This window comes from Artemia sp. Qi Xiang Cuo, chromosome 8 (genome assembly GCF_049724085.1).
Source record: "Artemia sp. Qi Xiang Cuo chromosome 8, ASM4972408v1, whole genome shotgun sequence".
NCBI classification, from domain to species: Eukaryota; Metazoa; Arthropoda; class Branchiopoda; order Anostraca; family Artemiidae; genus Artemia; species Artemia sp. Qi Xiang Cuo.
In genome coordinates, this window is record NC_142801.1 from 4517000 (window position 1) to 4534058 (window position 17059).

Genomic DNA, 17059 nt, shown 5'->3' on the forward strand with positions numbered 1-17059 from the left:
TTGTTCTTCTCTAAAAACTTTTTCTATGGCATCTCTCAGTTTAAAAAAAATCATATTACTAAGTAATTTACTACCTACAGAGACCAGACTAATGCCTCGATAATTACCACACTCACTTTTATCACCTTTTATAAAGTGGCTTAATTAAGGTTTTCCTAAAATCGTTAGGTACTTCCCCTTTTTCAAAAATGATATTCATAATCTTCAGTAACTTATTTCTAACCTCAGAGCCACCGTATTTAATAAACTCATTTACCACCCTATCAGCACCTGGAGCCTTATTACTTTTTTAATCCTTTTTAGTGCTGTCGCTAATTCTTCCTCACAAAACAAATCTTCTTTCACATTCAAGGTATCACAAACTTTTTCATTTTCCTCTATATCTTTTCCTGCAGCTCTATCTCGGTTAAGCAAATTCTAAAAATGTTCGACCCATCTCTCTTTAGTTCTTTCCGTATCGCTAATTGTGGTCCCATTCCTATCTTTAACTGGGCCAAGTCTAGATTGACTACTCCCTCTCAATTTATTGACATGCCAGTACAATATTTTACTATTATGCCATCTAGCTGCATCTTCCAGATCCTCGGCAATTTTATCCATGGCCTCCACTTCACACCTCCTTAGTTCATATTTAATACTTGCTCCACTTTCCTTACATTCCTTTTGTTTTCATCTGATCTATCACTCAGATAATTCTTGTACACGTCCTTTCTCGTTTCTATTAAGCCTAAAGGTTTTTCAATGATATTCTTAGCTTCAGTTCTAGCTTTCTTCCCTAAGACACCTTCAGCAACTTCACAAATTATTTTTCTAAAATTATCTCAACCATATATTGTCAAATTTTAAATTCTCAAATTTAGTATTTATCTGTTCCTGGAAAGTTTCTCTCAAATTCTCATCCTGGAGTCTTCCAACATCATAACTTCCCGGGAGGTAATTACCCTTCCGATACTTCAGCTTTAAATTAACCCTTGACACTACTAGATGGTGATCTTTACTTTTATTATCAATAACAACACTCCTATATACCCTAGTATCTTGTATTGATCCTGCCAGTCTTCGGTTTACTAGAACATAATCAATAAGGTTTGCTGTCTTACCATCACGTGAATACCATGTTAACTTATGAGCTATTTTATGACCAAATACCGTATTGGTTATAACTAGATTGTTATACCTACAAAATTGTGAAAGTCTGTATCCATTTCTCTTTTCTTTTCCCATACCAAATTTACCTAGGTTAGGATACCATCTATCCCTATTTCTACCGACCTGGGCATTAAAATCTCCTAGTAAAAACATCATATTTCTACCTGGGATCCTGTAACTGTAAGTAAAATTCATCTAAGTCATTAGTATCTCCGCCCGCCGTTTCGACTTGGGCATATACTACTATAGCTGATGCACTGAACTTTAATCATAAAATGGATCATTAGTAGGCTATTCTATTATTAATACCTTTCCAGCCTAAACAAGACTTAGCAGCTTCCTTATTCATCATGAGCCCTACACCCTGTCTATGTACCCCATCCTTCCTGCCTGAGTATCACCCACATTAACTGCAAGGAAATGGTCAGATTTTGCAAACAGTTCGGAGTTAGTATGTCGATCTATTATTGTAGCAAGTCCAACTGAGGGGCGGCCTCGGTTTCTGGACCTTTTAGCGGCTACAAAGTGGAGCACATGTGATGGCACTATATCCATTAGGTTCATATTATCAGCAGAGAGAAAATGTTCCTGTATGCATAGGATTTCTTTAGTAAGGCAAAGTTGTTCGGCCACGGCGATTTTTTCCCTGAGACCACCATTTACGTTCCATCACAAGACGCTCTTTTAATATAGGGCTCAACCATTTCGAACAGATTGGCTTTTTGGCTTCAAAGTCTTGTTCAACGGGTAGTTAGCATGGTAGCATGTGTGTTTGGGGCTTTGACCAATCAGACAACAAATCGGGTTCTAGCATGGGCTTTCTTTCGTCGCACCGTTGTGCTTTTGTGCGCACCGGCCCTATTACTAGGTATTTTTGCATTTTGTCGACATATGGGCAATTTCGTGACAATTAAAAAAACTTTTCGGGAGACAAATATATTCTTGTATTTTGAAACGCTCGAAGTCAATTTTAATTGTCATTTGTGCGGCGGTATCAAAAGCATCTCTACTTGAAAAATACCGCTTGAAGGTGCGTGATTTCCCACATTGTTCGGCTTTCCCACAGCCGGCTATTAATCTTTGTAAATCCTCAGTACTAAGAGACTCTGGAATCCCTTTAACTATACCGATGTGTGAGGGAGTTCTGATTTTTGCGCTGGAACCCTGGTTTTGATTATTAATCCCAAGCGCCAATTTCTCCGCAGCAGCTTTCTGCGCAATGGCTACCCGCCACCCATTTTTTCCTGATCTGAGCTCAACCTTAGAAGCATCAAGGGATTCACCACACTCAGATTCTATAAACGCTTTCTGCTCCGATAGGGTTTTCAGTGGCGAAGGGTTTGTAGCAGCTACAGAGTAAAACAGCTTAGTGGGGGCATTTGGTTGAGCAGGGAAACTAGTTTGAGTAAAAAGATTTAAGTCATCTTTGTTCAATCACTCCATGAAGTCTTCAAAACGGTGGCACGTATCTTTTACTTTGGTAGTTACGCATGCACTTATCCCTTCTCTGCATTCAGGTACCTCGGTTGGCTCAAAAATGAAGACTGTAGAAAGTTGACGCTTTTCTTTAGCTGATTTGGCAAAGAATTTCACAATCTCCAGGACATTTTCTTCATTTTTAACTGATTTACGGAAGGGGTCCGGTAGGCCAGATTTTTGTAGGATCAATTCTTTCGCACTCAGTGTATTATCTCTGGAGAAAAACTCCACAGCGCGATTTAACACCGCATTCCAAATGATGTTTTCCATGTCTATATTTTATAATCGTTAATCACGAATATATATCCAAAAATCCACCTTTAGGTTGATTTTTCATCAACCTTAATTACTTCATTAAGTCAGTCCCAAAAATATAAGCAGTACCAGATTGCGTCAGAATGAAAGTCACTTAATACTTTAATCCTTTTGAGATACAAAGAATTCACATAGGCGTTTTTGCTTTGATATCTATTTTAATACTGATTTAATACTTTTATTCCGTGTAATTGTAGGAAACTAGATATTTGACCTCCCTGAAGTCTCCTTAAAAAAAGGATTTAAAAAATAACTAGGTGTAAAAATTTGCTTTTGAATTAGCTCACTTTCTATGATGTTAGAGGGCCCTGCTAGCAGCAAAGAAAAAAAAAAGCAGAACAAAAAAAGAGAAAGGAAAGGAAAAACAGAAAGAAAGGAAGTATCTTAAACAAATCTCTATGATTGTTCAGTGCCCTGCTAGCAGCAAAGAAAAAGAAAACACAAGAAAAAAGAGATCAGTACTACCCATGGAAAATGTTGTTCTCCTTGTTGTTCAGGGAGGGGGAGGGGGGGCTGTACGTTTCCTGTTTAGGGTTTTTAACTATGGTGATTCCAGTGGCGTGCTTTTGGTTTTACTGTGACGCCATTTTCGAGGCTCTTTTTTAAAAATCCTGGACAAATTTGTTTTCAAATAACATTTTACTTGTAATATTTATCGAAATAATAGTTACCATTTCTGAAACGCATTTTTAAACTTTTAGTTACTATAGTCTATTTTAAGCCCTTTTAAGGGCCCTGAAGCGATTGCTGTGTTTGGACAGAGCATAAAAAAGGCTCCAAGTGATTTATTCACTTTCTTCCTAGCTAAGTTATATAAAGACGTATAAATTTATCGATCATAGATGAGGACCTCAAATACCTTGGCCGGTCAGCTAAGATAATCCCAAGTCGACTTTTTGCGGGGACTTCTTGCTGTTGGGTCGTAAACAAGCTTAAGTGCTTCCTTTAAAAGAAGCTACTGGTCCCTAGCCTGCTTTTTGGGGGACTGTTTCCCTTTTTGCTTTAATGCTTTCGATAATTCTAATAACAAAACAATTGTGACTTGAAATGTTACAGCCTTGAAAGAAAACCATCGTATTGACATTTTGACTGACAAGCTTTTGTGATTTAAACTGAACCTTTTAGGAGTTTTCGAGGGCTAAGCTTTTTGCCCAGAGCAGGGAAACATGACTTTAACTGATTTAACAGTAGAAAAATCGAATATTTAGAAAGGGATTAGAGAACCGTAATTAATAGTGAGGCTTCTATGTCGTTGTGGGTTGGAAAATCCAAAAACTAGAATTCCAGTTACCCACTTTATGACTGATGTGCAAGCCGTAAGTCGATAGCACACTTTATTTAGTCAAGGCATCGGTCACAGTGAAAAAATGCAAGGCAATGGACAGCAGTGGCCAGTAAGATAAATTTTACTTACAATTGCCGCCGCAAATAGAAAACATCCCTGGTAAAAATAGGGTATTGTAACACCGAGCTGGTTACAAATAGGGAAAGATGGCATCCTAGCTTAGGCTGTTTCGTCTTAGGGAAGTATAGAAGTTATGGAAACAAAAGGGTCCAATTTTCTCAGTACTATAACCTAGTAACAAAATGACAACAAATAAAATTAAGGTATGAGGAAGTGTTTCGTCACTTCTATGTGCACTTATTTACTACTTGTAGGTCTCTTAAAGATTCTTTGTAACACCTGCTCCAACGGCCGGAAACATCAAACTGCCATGGAATTGCCCACAGTTGAAAGAAGTCATCACATCTATCGCCGCACGTTTTTCCCTGCGCCGTCACAAGAACTAATTTTCTGTGCTTCATTTTTCAACTTACCGGAGTTGATACTCGCACTCCCCAAATGTGCAGAGGTTGACCCCGGAGTAGTGTGCCCAAACTACATCGGCCCTTCTTGAGAATTGCCTGTTTGTGAGTGGCACGTTCTAAAACCAGAGTATTCATCTGCGTCAATGATCAACTTAAACTGCGGTTATATTCACACAGGATTGCCTCTTCCAGGAAAGTTACTGTTGTTTAGAGAAAACTCAACAAAAATTTACGTGGCTGTTACTGTTTGGTAGGCGAAATTCCCTACCTACCCGGGGATGTTCATTTTTCACTCAACACATTGGTGGATGAAGTGGCTAATACTGTTGAAGTCGGCAACAGCCTTCAAAACCATATCCGAAAAAAAAACAAATGGTTTTAATTTTGCAAAAACAGATGGCTTTCTATTTTTCTAGAAAAACAGAAAGGGGCATCTGTTTTCTTTGGTACCTGTTTCTGCCCTGTTTTTTAAAGCACTTTATCTTCTGTGCTCCCTTTATGAAAAAAGAGCACCTTTCTCCCTTAGACAGGAAATATAATCCTGTCTCCGTTTCTAGTTGTGACAGTGACCGCCCTTGCATCGGTGTGTGAATACCAACTGATATTAGTCCCTTTGAGCTTTATACTATTGGCTATAGATTACGACGAACTCATAACAGATGCATCTTTGCCACTTCCATATAAGTCTTATAAGAGTTAGAATATATTAGCACCATTGACAGGTCTGCATCAACCAGCAACATTGACTCAGTGTTTGACTGCTACACCTGTCTTGGCCATAAACAAGGTCAATATATTTTGTAAGGCAAGAACCGAAATGTTTTATGGCCAATAAATTGTAGGCATAAATAAGAAAAAATGCCAAGCTAAGCAGTCTCTTTTATTTCTGTATCCACTATGACCAGGGGCGCAACCTGGGTTTTGACTTGGGGGGGGGGTGTAAGGAATGTGCCGATAAATGATGACACATAGGCTAAATTAAACTAAATTACAAGCTAAATTTCAAGATTGTAGCCTTTGGGGGTGGGTATCCTCCCTTTACCCCCTAGATGCGCCCCTGACTATGAAAGACAAAGAATCATTATCTCTTTGGTGGACATTGTAGACATGGAACTCTGTTTTGCAGCGTTGAATGGAGACCCCACAAGATCATCACCCGACATTAAAGGATTCCACGTCTAGCTTCAAGGCATAAAGACTAGCTGAACAAAAGAACATCATCAACGACGCAGTCATATTTAAGATTCATCCTAATTATATCCTGCAGAACTGAAGATGGCTGGGGCAAACCAGAAGAATACAATTAGCAATAATAATGATTTGGCTTTTTCGAGGAAAACATTCTTTTTCGAGGTCCATTTGCCACTATTCCTTTTAAAGTCGAAATCGTCTTGACATACCTGAGTACAAAGAGCTGCTATCTTGATATGAACACTCAAACTTCATTTTCGTAGGGGTTGAACGTTTTGTTGTCTAGCCAACGTCGCGGTCCTGTGATTTCCATCTTAGATTTTAAGTAATGTTTACTAGAAAAGTGTATTGCTTCTGTTGATGCTACTAATATGATGATAAAGAAAATAGAACTTCAATGCAGTGAATTTGTTCCCATCCTCGTTGTGAAGAAGGATATGTTCGTGGGCTAAGCACATCGGGATTACGGAGTGAATCCGGGTTAATTTCAGGACAGCACAGCTGCATCTTTCCTTAGGAACACGTCCCAAAAGAAGGATTTCTGTAGAAAAGTTTGATCTTTAGGGGGATCCATTTCGCTGGACTCGTGAGCTCGTTTAAGTCTTGATAAATAAATAATGATAAAAGTAATACATTTATTTTCTATTATAAAACTATAAACATACTAGCATCTTTTCTAATTTTGATTTTCATAATTTTGTTCCTCTCAGATTAAGCGTTCCCTGGAAAAAAGAGAAAACAATCAGAACTGGATTTGAAAATATTGAATTTTTTATAATTCTTTCCTTCAATTCATTGATAAAGAGATAACACAAAAAATTCCTATTTCGATAGGCTGAAATAAAAAGTGCAAAATGGATAACTTCTCGCTGCTAACGGGATTAATAAATCTCATTTTTAATCAGTCTTAAATGGAGTAGATAAATCCCTCTTTTCTAGGTTGTAGCAGTAGCTCGAAACTAGTAAAGAACGAACTACAGCACACAGGAACTGCAACTGTGTTTTGAAAACAAAAACTATCTAATAGAAAAACTTTTGAATTTAGAGGTGGTTCATTCTAACTGATACTAATTATCAGTTACATATAATATTGATATTCTTAGTCGTCTCTGAAACATTTCACATACTCATTTTGACAAACTAGATGCATACAGTCAGGGTCATATCCACGATTTTTTTTTCGGTGGGGGGGGGGGGCTAACCAAGAATTTTTTTTTTGGGGGGGGGGGTACAAGAAAAGACTTTAAAAAACGCATCAAAATTTGTCTATATTAGTTTTTGTTACGTTTTTACGAGTCTAAAAAACATTTCAGGGGAGGAGGGGTCAACCCCCTAGACTCCAGCTTGATATCTTGAGAGATCCAAGAACGTTTGCAGTTGAAATCGATAACTTGAAGTTTGATGATTCTTTCATTTGAATAAGACTTTAATCTCTAATCGATTTCTCGATCACTCCATAAATGCCCCCTTCCGTGAAAATTATTTCCTAGAAAACAAAACACCCGGAAAAAAGCCCCTAGATAATTCCCAAGGAATATATCTATATAAAAAATTTGGCAAAGAGAATGTAAGACAATTAAAAAGGATTTCGTATACTTATTCTGTCACCCCCCCCTCACTAGTGTAACATTTCCCATGTAATATTCCCAGAAATTTCCCTCCCAAAGGAAGATTCTTCCCATAGAAATCCACTCCAAGCGCAACCCCCCCCCCAACAAAAAAATGGCTGTATACTTCCCCATAACAAATACTATACGAAAACAATGGGCGACTTCATAACTTACAGGCTTCTCCCCACGGACTGTGGGGGGGGGGTTATTTTACACCTAAAGACATAATTATTTGATCTTTCAGCTATACTGAACAAAATGGCTATCTCAAAATTTTGACGAGATCATTGTGAGGAGAAAATGGGAATGTGAGAGGACCCATTTGCCCTCCAATCTTTTTGGCCACTTAAAAAGGGCTTTAGAAGTTTTAATTTCCGTTCGAATGAACCCTCTCCTGATATTCTAGGACCACTGGGTCAATACGATCACCCCTGGAAGAAAAAAAAAACAAAAAAAAACAAATAAACACGCATCCATGACCTTCCTTCTGGCAAAAAAAAATAATACAAAATTCCACATTTTGTAGATAGGAGCTTGAAACCTCTATAATAAAGTTCTCTGATACGCTGAATCTGATGGTGTGATTTTCATTCAGATAATATGACTTTTAAGTGGTGTTTCCCCCTTTTTTCAAAAATAAGGCAAACTTTTTAAGGTTCATAACCTTTGATGGGTAAAACTAAACTTATAGAAACTTATATATTTGAAATCAACATAAAAATCCAATTCTTTTGATACATCTGTTGGTACCAAAATTTCGTTTTTTAGAGTTTCGGTTACTATTGAGCAGGGTCGCCCATTAATTACAGTTTGTTACCACAAACTGTTTGATTTCAACTTAACCCTTACATTTCCGCTCAAAACACGACCAAAGAAGATAGTTTTAAAAGCCATTAAAGTGAAATAAGATTAAAACTACGAGTGGAAAAGAAGATTTGATGTGAAACACGGAAATAAAGAACAAAAAATATGGATTAAAAATGTAGGTAAAAGAGAAAGAAGAGAAATTCCAGTCGAAGAAAGTAAGAAATAAAGACTTACGGCGAAACAGGTCTAAAATTATTGACTTGAATTGCCTCCTTTTTTGAGGAAGAAAACTTCAAAAACTTTGGTAGATTTCTTCGCTTTTTAGGCTAAAAAAGGAAAAAATATACCTGGGCTGACTAGTTATTAATTTCTTTTGTAAAATATTATAAAAAACCACTATTTGCGAGTGTATTCGAAGATTTCTAATTTTTGGAATAAAATGAAACCTCCCAATATTTAAGCAACTGCATCTAACCAATCCAATTTCATTTGGCGGAGGAAGACATGTTAGCCTGAGGTTAAATGTCCTTTAATACATGCTGAAAGAGTCAATTGTCAGAAAATGGATAACATGGAGGTAATGCTTCTGTGTTACTACATCTAGTGTAGGCCTACTAGCATATCGATTCAGTTTACTAGTGGAGCGATGCAAGATGGCAGGTTTTTACATAGACAAAGAAAAAATCGAAAATTTTTTTATCTAGAAAAGCTTTCAAGGTTTTTTAAGTTTCCTTTTTTTTTTATTTAAAAAACAGGGGATGAAAATCCCAGATACACTGCTCTGTGCCAAACGGCACGTTAAAACCCAAAAATATAACATAAAAAATCTGGCTTGCAGCTAATCAAATAAATAAATACGAAAAAAAACTCTCTAAGACACTTAAGCGTCCAAGACACTTCACTTCACTTTACTTAAGCGTCCAAGACACTTCACTGACACTTCGACTAGGTGTCACTTGACGACAATTAAGACACTTCACTCTTCGACACTAGATACAGACTCATATGCCCTGAACATTCCTTCTCCTGTGTATAATACTAATTTGTTGGAAAATGAGGCAAGTGTCTCCAGAAAACAAAACAACAAAAAAAAATTTACATTTAGCAAGACACACACGAGGGAACATAAACAGACTTAAAATAAAGCGACGACTTATTAACAGAACTATCTGTTCCAGGAATAAAATTCCTCGCCTTATTATAAACTTTAGACAGCTGTCTCAAATGGAAGAAAAAGCTGAAATCCATAAAATAAGGCAATAAGAGACGATAGACTGAATTAAACAACGAAAGAAATTTTTTAGAACTGACTAAGAAAATATATACCAATCACCAAGTCTACTGAGAGAAGCCCTTGAAAAGTGAATTCCGGGATTTGAGAACAAGCCTGAAAAATTCAGGAAAAAAATTAAGAGCCCTGACTTAGCAAAATTTAGGGCCGGGTCATTAGCGTCGAACCATCAAATTACTCTCTTAAACAAAATCAATATAATGTGGATTTCAAGCTCTGTGCTGACGGCAGTGCCGAGGGTACTGTCGTCAGCGAAGGAAACTAGAGCGCCCTTATCTATTCATTAAATTATAAAAAAAACAAGTTTTTTTGACTGAAAGTATGGAGCAACATTAAAAGTTAAAACGAACAGGAATTGTTAAGTATATGAGGGAGTTCGCCACCTCGTCAATACCTCGCTCTTTGCACTAAAGTTTGAATTTTGTTCCAATTCTTTAAGAGTGACCCCTGAACCATAAAGGTCGTTTAATAAGAATAAATAGCTCTTTTGAAAGTACTAAAAAGCTTTAGCGTAAAGAGGGAGGTATTGAAGAGGGGGCGAAACCCCTCATATACTTAATATTTTCTGTTTGTTTTCATTTTTAATGTTGCTCCTTACTTTCAGTTGAAAAAAATAGTTTTTTCATTTAATTTCTGATCGTTTTTTAAATAATGCTGGGTAATCCGGTATCCTCTCCATGGAAAATTCCCTTCCTCCATGAACAGATCCTCCCACGTAACCCCAGACCCACCGTCAGAAAAAATCTACCCTGAAAATGTTTGCATAATCCGCAAAAACCTTTATTATATGTAAACAATAAAACAATGGGCAAAGTTTACAACTTGCAGCCCTTCACCCGGAGACTCTGGGGGATTAAGTCATCTTTAAAGACATAGTTATTAAATTTTTCGGCTATGGTGAACAAAATGGCTATTTCAGAATTTTGATCGGGTGACTTTGGGAAAAATTTAGCGTGGGAGGGGGCCTAGTTGCCCTCCAATTTTTTTGTCACTTAAAAAGGCCACTAGAACTTTTAATTTCCGTCCGAATGAGCCCTCTCGCGATATTACTCGACATACCACTCACCACTAACATACCACTCGATGCATCTTTTTATGCTCTTTCTGAACATAATAATTGATTTTGTCACAAGTTCAATTTTAAGCCCTTTAAGGGCTCTCAAAGATAATACATTTTTCTCTTATTTTAAATGTGGTTTGTATACCTTTGTTAGCGTCACTCTTGTTAAAACCAGTTCACCCGTAAATTCAATCGACGGTGGCAAAAACAAGGAATAAAAAAATACACGGGAAATATATAATATGGGCTTAGAAAGATTAGAAGGGCTAGGTTAAAATTGAATTTGCGACAAAAGCAATTATTATATCCAAAAAAAGCATAAAAAAGTCATCGAGTGGTATGTTCACTTTATTCGTAGGGAAGGTCAGTAATGTGGACTGCTCAATATTTACCTACATTATTCATTGGCTAATGATTCTTTGGAGTTACTCCAGTATGATTAAATTTATTTGCAATATAGGGGATCTGGTACCCTAATGAATTTCTAGCCCTTTCCAACTTAAGTAGAAGAAGATGTAGCTTCTTGGAGCGACCATGGATAGAAGAAACGGGGGCCCCAGCAATAGTCATATTGTAGAAATTGGTTTTTGAAGATTGAACGTCATCCGATTCCTGTTTGTAATTCTTTTTGTTGTATTTAACCTATTTAACGCTACCTTTTGTAACTTGTAACTTGCAACTTGTAACTTGCAAATATTTTGTAACTTGCAAGTTACAAAATATTGTTTGTAACTTGCATAAGAAAATATATATTTCAAATAGTTGAAGTGTTTCCTTTTTTAACTTCTGATTTAGAGTATGTTGAGCTTGTTGAGTATTTTGAGCATGTTGACCTAATTAAAATAGATGACTTAAGGATAACAATCTTTGGAGGCAAAATAAAATTGATACCTCTCACCTGCTTTCAAGAAGGAGTTCTTTCTGAGTTATTTAGAGAGCGTGTAAGTTTGTAAAACAAACTCAAATTTTTCAAATTTGCTAATAATTTTCATTCCAGTAAATGGAAAGTTGAAAACAGTCAGTAAAAAAGCTAAATTATTTTAAAAAGCATTGCAGAGTAGAAAAAGTATAATAATGAGAAACTTTATTTCCTCAGAAACTAATATTATTCAAGGGACAATAACTAAAAGCCAGTTCTAATGTATTTTATTTTCTATGTGGTTTCTTAGAATTATCTAAAAAAAAATAGTAGAAAAAAGCTGTAAAGATTAGGAAAAGTACAATGATATAAAACTTTCTTCCCAAAATTAACATTCTTTTTAAAATTACGATATCTTCAAACAGGACAGGGTGCCATGAAAAGACTATTATGAAGAGTTCCCCAGGAAATTTCAAAAAACATATTCCAAGATCCATCTCTTCACATCCCCCCCCCAGAAGCTCTTACTAAGGCTTGGAAATCCGACCGTTTCCATCGTTTCTAAGCGAAATTCCAAAATAATTGAAATACATTAAATCTTTTCATGGCTCCATATAATGTCAACCTAGTCTATGTACCAAACTAAGATTAATGTAAATAGATTAATATAAATAAGATTAATATAAATAGATAATACAAATAGATTAATTTATTGCTGCTTCTTTACCTTATATTCATTTGCTAAAATTATGTCATCAGTATTGAAATAATCTTGCAGAGTAGCTATTCCTATTAATCTCAGATTGCTTTCCAGCTTTTCATAAATTCTTTTCAACTTTTCATTGTCTTCTAGATTTTCACTCACTGTTTTGACCTCTTCCGATATCGCTTCATATTCTTCTTGGGATAAGTCTTTTGTCCCGTATATGACAGGACGGAGTCCATTCTAAAGAGAGAGAAAATATTACTATGAGAAGCTATCAAATTTCCAAAGCGAAAAACTACTATATAATTACGGCCATGATAAGCAATTTAGTATCATAAAAGAAGCATTAAGACAGGGGGGGGGGTAGGTTTACACATAATCCTTATTAACGTTTTGCTATTGCCTCGTGCCTTCCTACGTCACTTCTCCCTAAGGACCGTACCTAGGGGTTAAACGTCTTGAAGTACTGTACCCACGGCTACTACTACCCAGAATGTGTTTCTCTAACAAGCCGTCTGAGGATAAAAGCTCCGCATGGTCTTCATCCACCACTGTATTTAGATCTAATTTTTCTAATGATGTGCTAAATACATTTAAATATTTTCTTAAGACTTGTTTCCACTCCTTGCGAGGACAGCAGAGTTTTTATCCCTAAAACGTAACCTAACGATCTTTGTCTCTCTTTTATTAGATCCCTAGACAGTACAATCGGATCTCTTTTCTAAAACAAAAATTGAGAATTAGTCAGACAATAGACACATTTTGGCCTCGGTTAGACCTAAATTCTTAGATGCAACATCTGAAAGTTTAAGCTCAACGGATGAATTTCTTCAAATATCCAAGATTACCTTTCAAAGAGATTAATCAATTTATATTGTCTTGAAACACTTTAATTGCTTTTGGATTTCATTAAGAGCAATAGGCAACTAATTTCAAATGTAAAAAATATTTTTGAATCTTTTCACCTGAAGAGTGAAAAATTCCTCAAGACCAAAATAAAAAGAAAACCAAAAGAAAAAAGGAAAAGAAGAATACTAACCAAGAAGAAGACTGCTAAAGAAGAATCATACTAAAGGAATAAAACTTAAAATTGTACTAAAGAAGAATGCTAGTAAAAGAAGAATAATTACTCAAGGATGATCTTTTATAAGAACTTATATCAAGAGGTTTATGAATTGTCGAATTTACTAAGAGTGCTATTTGAGTTTTCCACCTTTACTAGAACCGAGTCGGTTTTGATGGAGAAATCGAAGCAGCTTCAAATACTCACACATTCGAGAATTAGTGCATTTCCCGAAACCACGAGAAAAAAAGTAAACCGAGATGAAAATATAAGAACATCTTATCCCATATAATCATTATAAAGATTTTGTCTTTTCCAAAGCCGAGTTGGTCTGGATGGAGAAGTAAAGATAGCTTCAAATGCTCACAAATTCTAGATCTTCTAATAAATTCTAGTAAATTTTCTAAGATCACGAGAAAAACAGGTAAATTGTGATGGGAAGATAATTTCCAATGTCATTCCTTTTTTCACCCTCAAAATCGGGGCTACTCCACTAATATTTGAAGAATCAGGGAAAACACTTTGTCTTTACAAGCATTATCAAGAAATGGGAATAAACATAAAACAGAAAGCTGCTTTCAGAATTGAGACAATAATAGCATCTCTTCCCGCTGACGTACTTTTCATGTACGTCATACAATAGGATCTCTTCCCGCTGACGTAATTTTCATGTAAGTCATACAATAGGATCTCTTCCCGCTGACGTACTTTTCATGTACGTCATACAATAGGATCTCTTCCCGTTGACGTACTTTTCATTTACGTCATACGATAGGATCTCTTCCCGCTGACGTACTTTTCATGTTTCACATCTTTTTTATTTCATCAATAGTAATTCGTCTAAGAAATACTGAGGTTCTGAATGGGAAATCCAGCAAACAAATCAACTAGTGGTAAGATAAGATTTATTTCTGAAAAACAGCTACAAGGCCCAGATGAGCCAAAATCTCGATTCTTAATCAATAAATACAAAAGGCAAATGTATTAGGGCTCCAAGAAAAAAAAAATGTCAAAAAGGTTGTAAGAAATGTAAAAATACTCCAAAAAAACTCGCAGGATTAAAAGGTAATAAACCAAATAAAAACCCAAGAAAAATTGAGTGTTGTGACTAAAAAAATACAAAACATAGTTTAGTTTAAAAAGAGACTTAAAAAGAAAGCTTAAAATTGTAAAATAAATACTAAAATAATTTAAGGAAAACAGAGGGAGAGGAGGAGATTCAATTATTTAGCGTATCAACTAGATGCAGGACAAAAAAATTTCTACAACTTTCAGTGGTAAGTTATATTGGAGTAAGAAGGGTGATTTTTTTGAAGCAGAACGAGGGAGGCGAGGTTAAAAGGTGGAAAATTGACTAAGGGAAAAGAAATTTGTCTTGGGGTTATCGAGGGCATTGTTGGCGAAACTCAAGTAAAGCTTCATTCCACTTCCTTTAGGGTGACTAGACTGACTCTCCGAGGAAGGGAGGCATAAGGGAGTCTACCCTCATTGAAGGTATGGCAAGTTATTAGTGAAGTGGTGGGCACAGGAATTTGGGAAGCGAACTCGCTTCCTAAATTTTAAAGATATTCCTTTTATTGAGAGTTTCACAGGCTAGGTTCTTAAAAACGAAGTAAAAACATACAAAAGAAATCTGAACCCAAACGAGGCAGGGGTGACTACCCTCTACTTTCACATTTGCATTAGCAATAGGCGCCATTTACTGAAGAAAGCTTCTGCCAACATTAATAAAATGGTCTAACAAAGCGTTTAGAATATTTTTCATGTAACCTAACAACGATTTCTGGTGACCTTTACCCTTTAACTTGTATACCTACCCGAATCTCTACTCATTCTGCGACCTTAATTGATAATGTTTTCGTGGGACCTAGCTATTTGAGCCAAACCGACTCAGATGTGATAATATATCCAGGCTCGGATCATCTTCCTGTAATTGCTCATGTAACGTGTCTTAAAAAACGACGTATCCCGGCTAAGAAAATACTGAAACGTGAGCTGAAAAAGCAAAATTTAAGTAGCTTTACTGAAGAGTTGAGCTATATCAAGCGGGACTCAGTCTTGGAGATTTCTGGTGATTTTCTCTAGCGTATAATCAGTTCATGTATAACGGTTTATGAGAAAACCGGTTTATGAGTTCATGTATACCGGTTATTCCAACCGGTTTATGAGAAAACATACCCCTTGCGTTTGACCAAACAAAAAAGAGGGGTGATCCCCACAAGCCGTGGATTACGCAGGCAATAATAGACAAGATAAAAAAAAGGAACTTGTTATATGACCAATCTCTTAATAGTTTAGTTTAGTTTATTAATAAAAAATGCATTTTGTCAAGTTCTATTTTTTATTAATAAACCAAACTAAACTAAAAAAAAACAACAAAAAACGGCCTGTTTACCTTTAATTCCTAATTCCTAATTCGTTACTACCCAATTATGTAATACCTAATTCATTAACCAGTGTTTCAATAACAATATTAAGGATTGTCATGGTTGACAGAATTATCGTTGCTTTTTTTTAGCAATTTATCCATATTATTTCTATAATTCTTATGTATGTGATAACGCACTGGATAATTCTTTATTAATCGTTTGATTTTTATCATAATAAATCCCATTTATAAAAAAAAGTATCAGTATAAGCCAAGGGCACATCCAGCATATTTTTTTTCGGCGGGAAGGGGGGAGTACAAGAAAAAAAAAATCGCGTCAAAAATTTGTTCATATGCATTTTTGTTACATTTCTACGAGCCGGACATAATTTGGTAGGATAGGGGTCCAAACGCTGTACCCCCCTCACCCCTGGATAAGGTCATGGCGTAACCTTGGGTTAATGGTTAATCGATGGTAATTTTGCCCTTGAATTATAAGAAGAGTCGCATGAGTACGCAATAGCAAAAAAATAACGCTAAATTTCATAAAACTATTCACGTTAATTAGGTAATCAGTTGAATTATTAGTTTATCTTATTATTATCTTACCCATTATCTTTTATATTGTCTTATTAAATATTATCTTATCTTTTTCTTAACTCAAAAGTTTTCTTCAGAGAAATTACAATGTCCATGAATGTGAAACATAAAAATAGCTAAATATACCTTTCTTTCCAACTTGAGAAAACGGCTAATGAAAAATCTAGGCTAAGCAACTATTTTTTACAGGCTGACGGACCATTTTACCACTATGTCTTAGACTAACATGAACTATAAGTATAACAAACCTTACCGTAGAATATGAGTAAATCAAAGAGGCAACTGAACTTTTAGAGTTCACGCATTTGTCTAGCAAGGATGGTTCAGTCCCTCTGGTAATTACCGTTATTGTATCATCAGGGCAAACAAATATGCACGACATCCCGTTTCGGTCTAAAATAAAAAATGTCTTAAAGCTGCGTTCTGACATAAGACAACATATTTTGTTAAGCAAAAAGCACAGTATAAGTATATATGAACAGTAGCGAAAAGTTTCTTCAGAAATGATACAGATTAAAGCGCTCAGAAAGAGGAAATCCTTTCGTGTCAGAGCAATAGTTTCCCATAAGCCCGTCGTATTGCGCTAAACATTTGTCTTTGCGCGTGCACGAAGGCAGAGTCATAAATAGAGGTCTAGACTGATATGTGTCAAAAATTGTTAATGGAGGATATAGGACTTTTCGCTATTGTTCAGATATACTTATGCTGTGGCAAAAAGGATCAATCAATGTCATGAAGTGGAAACACCCCTG

The 17059-nt window shown here is 35.9% G+C and overlaps 1 protein-coding gene across 1 annotated transcript in view; it reads right to left on the reverse strand.

Moving 5' to 3' along the window:
* Positions 1-6550: 6550 nt before the first annotated feature.
* LOC148949086 (phospholipid-transporting ATPase IF-like) overlaps positions 6551-17059 on the reverse strand; it is a 187544-nt gene continuing 177035 nt past the window's right edge. Inside the window, exons 27-30 of the mRNA XM_089093161.1 lie at positions 16561-16700; positions 12298-12516; positions 8595-8686; positions 6551-6665 (exon numbers count right to left, since the gene is read on the reverse strand). Coding sequence (XP_088949287.1) covers positions 6650-6665; positions 8595-8686; positions 12298-12516; positions 16561-16700 — 467 coding nt within the window. The 3' untranslated portion in view covers positions 6551-6649. The remainder of the gene's footprint in view (positions 6666-8594; positions 8687-12297; positions 12517-16560; positions 16701-17059) is intronic.